We start from the raw sequence: 13,853 nt of genomic DNA, 5'->3' as shown, positions 1-13,853 counted from the left end.
CTGTGTGGAGATCAAAGGAGAGGAATACACTCTTTCCCTAGGGACGAGGGACAGGCAGAACACTTATGTCCAGCTGCCATTGCTGCCTCAGCAATGGTACGTGGCCTGTGGCCCTTTTTGTGCTTTTTTTTGTGTGTCTGCAATGTCCTGTAGCAAGTGGCTGTATCTGGTCCTCAGCTCTCCTCCCTCCCAGTGCCTACCCTTCTGCTGAGGGGCTGGAGGGGTGCTTGCCTTGTGGCACAGACTTATGGCATCCTCTTGCAGAGGCTCCCTGCAACTAGGACTCCTGGCACACAGCAGTTCTGTTGCCCTTGGGACCTTGCACTATCCTGCAGACCTGAGAAGTGGCTCTTGGTTTATTTTACTTGAAGCTTATGTGCACAGAACTGTGTCATGCTGGGGACTCCTGCCAAACAGCTCCAGCTGTCCTCTCATACTGTAGTGCTCCGGGTACTGGTGGTTTCTAGTGTTCGTTATGCAGTAGCTCTTCAGGCAGCCTTACTGAGAGGCCACCACCTGCTGCAGGTTCCCATTGTGCTGCAAACCATTCATGGGAACTGGAGGTGGAGGAGGTGGAGGTGGGAATAAAGAACTAGGCATTTCTGAATGAGTCTGTTGGTCAGGAACTGGCATCGGGCTCACTGAGCCAGAGTCACTCTGCATAGAGCCAAGATTGCTGCCATCAAAATGAGTCATTTTCTTCTTCATTAATTTTCTTTCTTTGGCTCTGCGATTCTGGAACCAGATTTTCACCTGCAGAGGAGCAGAGGAAAATTTTTTTTCAGTTGTTAATAGAATGCAATGTGGTCCTTTATGTGTACAGACAAGGGTCACAGGAAATAGCAATTGCATGAGTGAGAAAGGCAGTGCAAATGGGACAACAGAGATGGTTGCTTGTTTTTCAAGCAGGTAATCTCACCTATCTGGGAATAATTTTTTATTATTAGTTGGATAAGAAGAGTTGTTCAGTGTTAGTTTTATTTTTAGGGGATATTTTTTTATGGAATGAGCTTTGATTTTTTTTTTTTTCTTTTTCTTTTTGGTACAAAATGTAACAGAACAGAATCTCAAGCATCTTAGTGATGGCCAAAAGAATCTGAGAGGATCTTTACATTGAAAACTACATGCCCTACTCAGAGCAAGCCCAAACCTGTTAGTGGCCTATAAATTGAGGTAAAAAATCTTTCCTGTTTGGATCCTGAACATCACTTGGTTAGCTTCAGTGTTTAAGCCAATGGAAATACACTTCTGAACAGAATTTCACTCTTAGTACACAAAGTTAATTCAAAACATTGTATAAGTGGTGCCTTAGAATAGCTAAGTGCCTCTTACTGCATTTGTAGCTAGAGCCAGAATCTGCTGCTGCTGCCCACACAGTTCAAGTAACTCTCCACTGAAGTCTAATTTTTTCTCATCTTTCTTGTCCTCATAATCTCCTTTATTTTTATATCCTTCCCATATTAGCACTGCTTCATTTTGCCTTTTTTTGTTTTCTTTATTAGATATATATTTTCCTTATTTAAACAACTGTTCTTTGTCCTTTTGTCTTGAGATATTCATTCCAGATTCCTGGATGGGATTTTGGCATAGCCAGAAAATAAGCTTTTTCAGAAAATAAATTCAGGTTTTAGGTTGAGTGCAGTGGAACCTGGGATAGGACAGTATGTGCTCAGACATATTCATACAATGGGGTTGTTTAATTTGTATGAAAGGGTAGTAGTTGGACTGTAGATCAGGTATTTATTTCTTAATCTTACATTTTCAAAAGTGACTTCAGAAATTTAAGCTTTATGCACTGTAATTAATTTAATTAATAAACATATAGTGACGATGAAGAACAGCAGATATTGAAAAAACTGTTGCCATGTTTCCCCAATATATGCCAAAGAAATGTATAATGTCTTTTTTGTATCATCATGTCAAATACACTAACAAAAAAAATTATCAGGAATTATCACTGAACTAGGAAGTTTCAAGTAAATATTGTTGGTTGTTTGTAGAAGCAGGGTCGTAGTTTTTATATTCAGCATAATGAGGCAAGTTAATAATGTTTTAAGAGCCAGCAAAAAGACACAGTGTATTTTTATACCAGGTTGAAACTAATTTAATTTTCAATAATTGAATACTCGCATTCAGCAGCAGACTGAGAAATATTTGCAAAATGTGTTTGGTTCTACATATCTGTAGAGTCTTCCAGTGTGTGCTGTGTAAGTCAAGTTCAACTCAGATGAACAGTGGATTCTGGACTATCCCTGCTCTGCAGAGCCCATTAAATGATGGTGAATCAGACATGATATTCAGTGAATGATCCTGAGTAATAACTGACTGAGAAAACAGTGCTGTGATGGTTTGCAGATAGAAAAGGCAGCAAATGAGCATATTGTGTCCTGAAATCTACTCTGGAAGATCCTTCAGTAAAGCTTTTAATTGTCTGTTTACTGCTCACTTCAGTACACTGCTTCAAGAAACTTCCAAGTAAAATGGGACCGAACATGGGCTCAGCCCTTGTTGTGAGTGCCTGTGTGGGACATGAGTTTGGCACCTTATCTTGATGGTTTGCATGAGCCAGCTGAAGGCTTGAGAGCCAGAGCCCAGGAACTGCTTTGCTTTGGTAGGGGGTGGCACAGGCATTGCAACTTTATGATTGAAGAACACGGCACAGAATGGTGCCAGAGCAAATGGTATGTATCTTTGGATAAGACTGGATTGTGTTTTGATTTACATTGTGGAAAGAGAAGTGGAGTTTGGAGGGGGTGGGAGGAAATAGGGGCAGGAGAAAGGAGTACCAAGTATGTAGAAATTCTTTAACAAAAGGTAAAGGCAACCAAAGAAAAAAATACCTTCAAGTGTCCTGAACATACTTGAGCTCATCACTTACATTCTCTGCTAACCTGGCCTTGCTGAAATTGGTTACAGAATTCCCGTTGACTTCAGCAGAACCAGAACTTCCACTTTGGAAATTTGGGTAAAAATTTCTCCCTGCTACCACTGCCACAGTAAAGCAGAGAGAAACCCAGGCAGGATTTTTTTGGTATGTTTAAACACTTATTTCTCAGAATAGAACTGTATGGAACACTAGTATTTGCTTTCCCATGTTGTTGCACAGCTCTTTAATGTCACTATGAGAGCTGAAATAGTGCTGGTGGGATATGTAGAAGAATAATCCAAACAGGACTATCAGGATTTCAGCTGGCCAGTCACATTGTTTGGTTATTAGAGGCATTAACATTTTTGTGTTCTTAACCAGTAGGGTTATCTCCTCTTCAGCAATAATAAATTCAAAGGAAACCCTGAATGGGTGATCCATACTCTACCTGTCTCTCGGAAAGTCTTAGGTTTGCAGCAAGTTCAGACTTCCTCCTGATTGTAATGTATCTGTTGTAATGAAATTCCTTCTCTAATTCTAATCTCTGATGATCTGTGTAAACCACTCGGTACTTCTCTCTTGTTCTTGTTTTACCTGTTTTGAAAGAAGAACACATTGCTTCAAGCTAGAATTTTTTAACTTTAGTAACACGAAATATCTGGATTTACATTTGAAAATATGTTTGCTGGTATTTCAGGCCTGATTCTCTGTGCACTTACCCAAAGTATCTCCCTTGGCTGCTGTGGACTTGGTCTTGATTTACAATACAAGAGGTTCATGCCACCAGAATTTGGGTTTGCTCTTTAGTAAATACATGATAAGCTGCTTGTCATATCCTTTATCACCCTTGTGTTATCATTTGGGAAAGGGAAGGCATTCTTGTTAAGAACAAGGAGCCAGGAAACCTGGATTCTGTTTCCAACTCTGCTGCAGGCTTCCTGCCTGGTGTGGAACTGATATGTTTCTTGGTCCCTGAAGCTGATACACTGCTACCTGCTTCAGAGGGAAATCATGAAGAAAAACTTACTGCATAGAAAATACGGAGAGCTTCCAAACTTCCTCACTTCTTGTTGCTAGAAAAATTAATACAATATTGTGATTGTAACTGAGATTTGGAGGTTGTGTTGCTCCTTCAAGTCTGGCACAGTCTATCCATGACTTGATAACAGCACAGGGAATAGTAACATAAATTTTTCAGATGACAGTTAATAAAAAATAGAAAAAGGCAGCAATAATACTTAACAAAGGGCATTGAAGGATGGTAGAACTGCAGCATCTGTTCCTTTGCAAGCAGCACTGCTGCATCCTTTCAGCAGTGGGTCCAGCTGACTGAAGCAGACATGGCTCAGCAGTATCTGGGTCGTTAAAAGGTAATGACATGAGCCAGTGAACACAGATGCAAACAGCTGAAATTTTATGGATTCCTTACAGGACAATTTCTGAGGACAGAATGTGCTGCCAGTGGGGGAAGAGAATTGAGAATAGGGAAGGCTGCTGATGCTTTCTTTCTCACCCACTGTTGCTCTCTTCTTAATGTTCATATTAGGCAATCAGTGTATTGGAGATCAACACCTGCTTAAAGCCAAGGCCCCTGAGCCCCAGCCTAAGGTCTGCCTGCATTTTTTTAGACTTAAAAATAATTGTTAAGACCAGAGTTACCACGTTCACTAACTACAGTCTTACCATTTTTTTGTGCTTCCATATTTATATGGACATTTCTTCAGATTAAGACTGCAAATTGTCTGGGACATGGAATCTATTTTTAGTTTGTGGTTTTTTGCCGTGTGTTTCACTGTAGGTTGTGAACCTTTGTGTCCTTAGTGGTCACTATAGTAGAGCAGCTCCCTTAAAATCAGACTCTCTCAGGTGATGGATGAAACTCGAGGCACGGGGTGGCTTGCTGCCTGTAGCAGTCAGTTACTGCTGCAGATATACAGTCCTTGCAGGCAAAGCCTGTCTGACTCAAATCTGTTAACTTCCCTGTGAAGGTTCCCCTGAGCTGTGCTCAGCTGGGGTAGTTACAAGGGACATTCTCATTGCAGTAGCATTTCTGTCATTGCCAAACTGTAGTGAAAGCAGAATTAGCCCAATTATGTTTACACTGATAATCAAGTGAAAAGTGCTGTTAATTTTACAACATTATGGTAAGACTTGTAGAGTCTCTAAAGAACAGCAGTTATTCAGTTCAGTCCACATAAATACTAGGACATTTGTTTTTATTCATTCGAAGTGTAAATTGTTTGTTTAACATATGGTCACCTGTGGTGCTTTAATGCCTCACTTGATATTTTTAAACTTTTGATCTTTCAAGACAGTGATTTAGTTGGGTTTTTTCCTCTTTAAATGAGAATTTGGGGTCATTCTATGGAACAAAATATTTAAAATGTTTCCCTAGTATCCTTTGTGTTGTTAAGATGGAGCACAGAAAAGAGCAACAAGGTGATCTTATCTTGAACTCTATTCTCATTCAGAAGCCATAGACAAGCATCAAATGTTCTTCTATTGCCAAAACAATGTGGTGAACTTCAAGATAAACCCTTCTGCTTCTGGTTCTAAGTGCTTAAACTCTTTATTATCTGAGTAGGAGAGGGTTGGGCTTTTTGCTTTCTAAACTGAAGAAGAAATTAAATATATGTAGAAAGCAGAACTTTCTCCCATGAAATCTTTTCGTTTGAGTAGCTTTCAGTTTATTTTTACTAGGAATGATAACATCTGCTTTCTTCTTGAAGGAAAAATTGGGAGCTTTCAATCTAATTTCTTTCTTTAAAGTAAGTTCACAGAATAATTTTAAAAGTAGAAAAGCAAAAGGAGAACATTTCCTTCCTAAAAGGCAAGAACAAGCTGAAAAAAAATATTTAGGATTTTTCACATAAATCTTGTCTTTAATTTTTTTTTTTGTGTGGGGGTTTTTTTGTGTGTGTTTGGGTTTTTTTTGTTTGGTTTTGTTTTGGTTTTGTTGGTTTTTTTTTGTTTTTGTAGAGTAATACTCTCAGTGAGATACAACAGAATACAGAATATAGGAGCTGAGATCTACCAGGGTCTTCTGAGAGGATACTTTTAGTTCTGGCAGAGTCATATTTTAGTCTCTTAGGCCTTTACCCAGACCCTTATTGATGTCAGTGAGAGTCTTCCTGATGCCTTTGTTGGATGCTGGGTTGGAATTAGCCTGCATATGGCATTTCCTTTCAAAGGCAAAGTACACTTTTATTTGCCAAAGTTAACAAACAGCAGCAACAAACCTTAGCCTCTAAATTCCATCTGTTAGATTGAATAAATCCACTCCACTGCACTCTCAGCCAAATCTTGCAGACCTTCTTCTGGTTCTATTTACAGTGACGCATTTTATTCAAGAAGTATTACCTGAGTAAAATTTGAGGTGGGACTAAAGAATTCATCCCAAAGACAGCAGAAGGATGTTTTTGACTTCTCAGACTTGTTTAGCACATTATGGCAGAGTTTAATGATGCAGTAATAAAAGTTAATATTTTTATCCAATTTGTTAGTGAAATCTTGCCTATTTTACCCACTTATGTGAGTGAAATTGCCAATATTTAACTTTCTGTAATCTTAATTGATCTTTTCTTAGTGACAGATTATAATTTTAATCAGCAATATAATGTCAGTTTTATTAGAGATGTGTTCTGTCATGGATAGTTATAGCACAGAATTGCAAGTGCCCAGGGAGGTTATTAGTAGTTGGGTGGAAGAAAAATGAAACAAAAGAGCTTTGAAGCAACTACCTTTGCAGTATGAGTGCCTTTGTGTTGGGGGAGTGGATTTCCTGGGTTTAATGAGCTATTTAAGAGCAGTGGGTTTTGACTAAATCCTATTTTGCAAGTAGTGGCTAGTGAAGGGTGCCTTTGGAGCAGCAAGAAATGAGACATTTCAGACTTAGAAAATTTCTCATGAGATACAGTTTAACAATCCGGTTCTATCACACCCGCTCTAGCAATTTCTGTGACTGGCCAAGTTTAGAGTTGGGGGAAGGGAACAGCTTTCCCATTGGTCATAAAATTCACAGAGTATTTCTTCTGAAGACAATAAAGCCAGGAGAAGGCCTCTTTATTTGCTGTGAAAATCATCACCCTTTCCGGCAATATAACTCCTGAAGAAAAGAGGGAGAAGGAAGAGACAAGACTGCATATCAAAGCAAAGTGAAGTGTTGAAAGGGTCTGTTGCCTCAATATGACAGATAGGCCTCAAAACCTCAGACAATGTAGGCCAGGAAAGGAAAAAAAAAACCACCATCGGACCTCACAACTAGTTTACAAAGCAAAATAAATTAGCATTAGAACTGGCCCCTTTTTCAGTGCCTCCTCTCTTAGGTTTTCAGGAATATTCTTCATCTACTGAAACTGGCTTAATTAATAAAATCATAAAATCCAGAAGCTACCTAATTTAGGTAGAAGATGTAGAATATAGAATTCTGTGGGATTACTCTTGGATTCCTCAGAAGGCATTTCCCTTTGGATTCCATAGTTTAACATTGTTTCACAGGGAGTTAATGTCTGTACTTGATGACTGGAGGTTGACTTCAGGCAGCTTTCTGGGCTGAAGATATGCTCAGTTTAAATCTGCATCTCTATGTTAGCTCAGTATCGAGAGGGAGATTATTGTTAGTTTTTGAGTTTATAAAGATCTGGCCTGTTAGAGATCAGGCCTCAGAGGGTTTTTTTTGTGCTTTTCTCTAAATACTTATGCACTTCAAAAGTGTAGGAAAAGAAAGGGATGACTTTTCCCTAGTGTAATTTCACTGACTTAACTGAAGTTATGAAGCAAAAGTAATTTTAATTAAGTCTTGAACATGGACATTGTGAAGCACATGATGTTCTGTAAAGTTAAATGAAAAAACTCCAACCACACACTGCCAGTGTGTTAGGAAATGGTAGACGGATCCAAACCTGTATTATGTGAGTAGTAATATTCCTGCCAGAGGTCTCAGTGCCATGGGCAGGACTGTTCATTATTGCAAAGTTGGATGCATAAAGGTTTGTGAAATATGGTGTTTGTGTTTATTGCTGCGGTCTTGATAATTTCTTGTTATTCTCAATAATATATTATTGAGAATTATTCTTGTTATGCATGTTCAGATGACTCATGCTGAAAAGGACAGAACAGGATCATAGAATTGGAACCTTTAAAGAGATTGAAAAAAATTTCCCTTCTGTTTACTTCTATTTAAAATACTGATGTTTTCAAATTTGAGTGTGTGCTGCTATTCTGTAATAGAGCTCATTGGCCAAATTCTGTCCTTCACTTTGCTAGTGTAAACTTTTCTATTCATCTTCATTATACAGCATGAACTGAGTCCAAAGCAGAGTCATTTTTATTACCTTTAAACAGTGTTTGGACAGAGTGATCTGTACGGATTTTGTTTGGCAGAAAACATAGGTGGATTTCTAAGTGGCAAGGTCAAGGAAATCCCTTTGCCAATGACTATAGAGACTAAATAGCAAGTGATTGACTTATTTTTTTTTCCAAGTGCTGTATATTCTTTAGGCATTCAACATTTTGCAGGAATAGCTTCTTAAAAGGCTTGTTTCTCTTCCTTAGATTTGAGGGAATGAATTTCTTTCTTCAAAGACTAGATGCTATAGGCTTACAGTGCATTTGGGGATGCTGCTACCAGCACTTGTCCTCAGCATCAGAAAACTGTCTTAATGTCTGCAGAGTAAGGTTCTAAAGAACAGGAATGACAGGAGAACTGTCATCCAGGGGAAAAGTGTCTGCTCATAGTTTACCTCTGTTTCAAAACTTGTTATTTCCCTGTTTTATGGAATTGCAAGCAGTACTTTCATCTTTGTTAGCAGATTCTCTGCAGTTAACTATTCAAACTGATTGTTTTGGGTAGTTTTTCCACAGGTCTGTGTTGTTTTCTCATGAAGGCAAAAAGTAAAGTCTGCTCCTGTGTGAGCGATTGCATACTCCCATAAAAATACTGAAATCAACTGGAGGGGATTTGTAACTTGTCTGAAGGTGATTTTATTCTACTTTCCATCAAAGAACTTGCCTGTACTTACATTTTGTGTGTGTATGGAACTGCCACTTCCACCTCTAGTTGTCATGGCTTTGTTCTGTCCTCTGTTAAAACTGCTATTTGCCTAGGCTTTGCTCCCCCTTTTCAAGTGTTGGTTCAGGAGAGGAAACACGAGCAATACAAGGGTTAGAGAGGTGTCTTTTTCAATCTGTGTTCTTGGTTTAGAAGACTAATTAGTCAGTGTATTTTCCTTCAAGTTTTCTGAGTCAAAATGTGTTTGCTTTCTACTATATCCTGAGCACCCTCAAGAGTGCAGAGAGTAAGTATTGGATCCTGTGCACTGCATTTAGGATCAAGTCCTGATCCCTTCAGTTCCTAAGCTGCAGGGACATTCAGACATCCTCCAACCAGAGAGAGACTGATGGATGAAAGCCTTATTAGGTCTTTTCTGGGGGAGATGCATTCCAGTAATACTAAACCAGGATGATAACCTTGTATTAAGTACTGAGATCTTCCAGTGGTTTCATGTAGCATAAACTCATGAACTTCATTTAACACCAGTTGAAGACATGGTTTTATGTTGTATGTTGTTTTTAAGGTGACAGGGTAAGACCTGAAATAATTTCTTGTTTTGTTCCAGGTTAGGTGTATAGGTAACAGAGTATCAAAAGACCTGTAGGACATGACACAGCAGTAGAAATTTCAATAAAGTGTTTTGTTTGTAATTTGTCAGGTCATGAGGCCACAAACCAAAAAGAGAAGCTAATAATGAAATCTCTGGAGATGGAAATGTCACTCGTTCTGAGCTTTGTTTCTGGAGCTGTTACAAGTCAGAGTACCCAATGTAAGTAAACCTTTGGAAAGAGTTGCTCCTGATCTTAAATGGCTAAGATTGCAGGAACATTTCTTGCACAGTTTCCAGAATATCTTGCAAAAATCACTTCCCTTAATAATGAACATTTCTATAGTGAAACAATAATATTATTGATAACTAGTATTTTGCTACTAGTAATACAGTTTATCCATCTTTAAGAATATGGCTCATATCTGTTTCACAGGGAATCAGGAAAACTAATAAATAATAGGGCTGATTCTTCAGTCTTGCCTGTACGAAACTTCTACTGAAATTCCTCAAGGTTTTGCAAAAAGACAGAATGTCCTGGTTTGCCTCAAACCAGAACACAGAGGTGCAATGCTCCAGGCATGCATACAGCTTCAAGGATGTAAAATGCAAAAGATTCCTTCTAAGAGAATGCTCCGGATTTTGATCATGATCCAGGAAACAACACTGATACTTGTAGTTAGCCTTGTCACATATCTGAAGTCATCTGCATGCTCAGAATCAAACTCAGTGCACTGCTAGATCTGAGATGGCTGTTAGGGCAGATTTTTAAAAGTTATTTTACTGTTTGGAAAAAGGGGAATACCCAAAATGCTCTTGCTTTTACACAGAGGAAGGCAGTGAGTAAGGAAGCAGAAGCACATCTATTGGCACTGAGCATTCCTAGCCTAGGAAAAAAAAAGGGGGGGGGAGGGGGAAAGGAGCAGGAGAATTACTTATCTGGATTTTTCCTTAAATGAACGGACAAACTCCAACTAACTTCAGAGGGCCTTACACTGGACCATGGACATTTGGGAGCATATGCTTCTCTGACATGCTGATTCCTTCAGTTTTTCTTGAGATTAACATGCTCAGCATCTTGTTGGACCATTCCAGAACGCAGAGACTCCCACCACCTTCTGTGAATGCTCTGACCCTTGTAGGTTTGAAATTTGGAAGGTTAGGAAGCCCTAAGAATGCTTCTTAAGCAGGCAGTTAGAATGTTATTGTCTGATTTATATACATATACATATATATATATAATCTCTATATTGTGTATAGAGAGATAAAGATATGTATCTCACAGTGTCCCCACTATAAAAGCAACAGCACAGACAGATATATCAGGTCTTTCTCTCATAGAGGCTGTAAATTAAATCCATAGGAGTAAGAGACAGGCAGGTAAAGAAGAGATGTAGGGGGTTTTTGGGCAAGTATTCTGCCATCTCTAAATCATAGAGTTTGTGAGCAATTTCATTGCCCTTGTAAGGACTACTCAAAAGGAAGCTATAAGTGTTTACAAGACCATCTCTCTCTTGTCTTTTTCTTGGTAGTATTCAGAAAAAAATGAATATGATTAAAAAACCCCCAACTACTCTTGTTTTTTTAACAAAAAATTTTTACTCACCAGAGTAACAACCTACTCTGATTGGCTATTGACTTCCATGGACTCTCTCTATACTACAGTTGTGTTCAGCAGGAGTGGGGATGACTCAGTCCGTCCATATAAATAATTTAAATAAAGACAATTTTTCTATATAGTTGCTTTCATTTTTTTTTTAAAGTATGTTTTAAGTAATTACTTTCCCATTGGGGACTGATTTAGTACTTTTTTTGAAAACTTATTTACAGGCATGTGTGGAACAGACCTGGGGTGGGAAAAGGGCTGAAAAAGAAAGGAACCTTCCTGGGATGTAACATTGAAATACTGTGAACATCTCTTCAGGGGAGGTATTGAGCTTCCTTAATTTCTACTGATCTCAGTGCACATCAAAGCTGCTCAGCACCTTGAAGGATTCAATACTTTTATATAATGAATTGCACCTCTGTTCTTTTCAGGCAGTTTCCCCTCTTTTTCTTTTCTTTCTCCCCTTTCTTGTTTCATATTATTTTCCATTCATAAAAGGTACAGATTTTTGTTTAAGGGACGCTCAGTATTGATTTTTTAAATTGTTCCTCATCACAATGAAATTGAAATTCTTGTACTTCATGTCTTATTTTACTGGTTAAATACTGTTGAAGAATTGTTTTGTGCTCATTGACTGTTACGCATCAGAGACTGATCTGTCCTTGTATTAACTGATTGTATTGCCATGGATCTTTGTATTCCTGCATATTCTGAGAGTACTATTACAAAGTGAAGCAAGCCTTTCCTTATCATGCCTGTTTTTAAAGCACTGACTCATTGTTTGATCTTGTAAATCTTATTTCATTTCAGTGTTCTGGGGTTTAGAGAGATTGTTTCTGATACAAAGTCTTATTTCTCTCCCCCCCATATATTTTCTTGAACTTTTCATCTGTACTCTAAAACTTGAGGAAAATAGGCAAAGTGCACGTGGTGGCAAAATCCAATGCTTTCATAATGATTTCTTTTTGCAGGCATGCTGCTTTATTCCAATCTATAGGACTCCTATTAAAAGCAATTATTTGAAATCTGAACATTTTAAACATATCTGACATGAAAATTCTTCACTGTCAAAGGACATTGCTTTTCATTTGCCTCATCACTAAAGTTTAAGAAAGAAATATAAGAAATAGTCAGCTGATCAAAACCAGCATCCAGTAATTGAACCAATATGTAAGTGCCAGGAAGAAATCTATCAGAGCAATTAGGGTGGTTTTTGTTCATCAGTACACTTCCCTCTGCACAGGGAACCTGGCAAAAAAAACCCCCAGCAATGGAGAAAAAGTGAAATCTCTTCTCAGTGTAAAAGCTCCGTGCCCTCATACCTGTGGAAGTGGATTGCACCGTTTTCCTCATCCATTCATAAGAGCTGTGCCTTTGGCTGTTGGGAGAGATGTGCTGTGCATTAATTGTTTCTACAGGAGGTAACCCTCCAGATCCAGCGGGATGGAGGGAGCTGTAATCAGCACAACTGTAGGAGACCTGTCCAGGAGACGAGCCATTGATTTGTGCAGCAGCAACCGTGCTGGAAGGTCCTGGGCCATAAGCGTTCCAGTCCTCCCTCTGTGGGCCGTAGTGAGATCCCCAGGTTCCCGCAGGCTGCCCATGGGTGTCCAGAGTTGGCACATGATGATATCCCATGTAGTCTGAATAGGGTGGAGTAGACACAAAGTTTTGCACCGGCAGGTTGTTGCTGCTGCACCTTGCAGATCCTGGATACATGCTGGTTTCTTTGTCCAGAAGATAACTCACATACATGATGCTCACAGCCTGGCTTTGTCTTGCTGGGACATCCTGCTCCTCACAGTGTTTGTTTGATCTCTCTCCCCCTCCTCTTTCTTTCTCTCTCTTTTCTAGCCCTGACTGGCTCTATAAATGACTCACGCTAGCCCTGATGTCCCTTTACTACACGTGATTAACAATGGTTTTACCAGGTGCTGGTGGTAACAGTTTACTAAGGTCCTGCCTGATGTCACAGATAACTGCCTGCCCCAAAATTACATTTGCATTCAAATGAAGGGCTGACCACGCAGGCAACCCCACCTTGCTGCTAGTTCTAGTGCTTCCTTTCTCACAGATCCTTTCTGTATTATCATCCTGGTTCCATACTTTTTGAATGTAGTTTGAAATTTGGTCTTCAAGCAGAGTTGTGTACATGGTTAACCAATAACTGTTCACACAGTAGTACTAGTAGTATTTTTCTTGAGCAATACATGTCAGAATCTAACTTCAGGCACTAAGTTATAGTTAGATAAAGCCTGGTATCTGCTAGTCTGATTGTTCTTTTGTTAGAATGTGCTAGGTTAGTTTTTGAAACTGAAAACAAAGGATCAGTTCAGTCTTTAACTGCAGATCTTACATAGTTTCTCACATGAGCACTCTCTTGACTTCAGCTCTTAGTCCACGTGGGAGAGCACTTAGAAACCACAGTGATCCAACTGATTTTAACATTACAAAGGATATACAAGAAGTCTCATAGTCATTTTGAGCATTTGTTCATACGAATAGTCTTGTTGATGTTAGCCAGCCTATTCATGAGCTGGCTGCTTGCCACAGTGATTGAAGTTTCTCTATTCTAACTTACAACGTTAACAGAAAGCAAATCTGTTATTGAGAGAATGCAAAATTTGTCACTTTCCCTATGCTTGTGTCTTTTTGTGATATTGAAATGAGTGGTAGTTTTCCCTGCAGGTTTTTGTCTTCTCGTTGCTATGCTTGTTCACAATAAGTAACACCTTTTCGTAGAGATATGGAACCTAATTTTAGCTTTTGAGATCAAAAAAGG

At 38.9% G+C, this 13,853-nt stretch overlaps 1 protein-coding gene across 1 annotated transcript; it reads right to left on the bottom strand.

Moving 5' to 3' along the window:
- Nucleotides 1-498: 498 nt before the first annotated feature.
- On the bottom strand, nt 499-12,974 carry LOC127389703 (homeobox protein CDX-1-like). Its single transcript, XM_051630463.1, has 3 exons — nt 12,394-12,974; nt 3,315-3,460; nt 499-753 (listed from the first exon to the last, which is right to left on the bottom strand). The coding sequence occupies exons 1-3, from the start codon at nt 12,824-12,826 to the stop codon at nt 499-501; spliced, it is 834 nt and encodes a 277-aa protein (XP_051486423.1). The 5' UTR covers nt 12,827-12,974.
- Between the last annotated feature and the right edge of the window lie 879 nt (nt 12,975-13,853).

This window comes from Apus apus, chromosome 12 (assembly GCF_020740795.1).
Source record: "Apus apus isolate bApuApu2 chromosome 12, bApuApu2.pri.cur, whole genome shotgun sequence".
Taxonomy (NCBI): domain Eukaryota; kingdom Metazoa; phylum Chordata; class Aves; order Apodiformes; family Apodidae; genus Apus; species Apus apus.
Note: the sequence above shows the minus strand (reverse complement) of the source record. Positions and strands in the feature narration are given on the sequence as shown.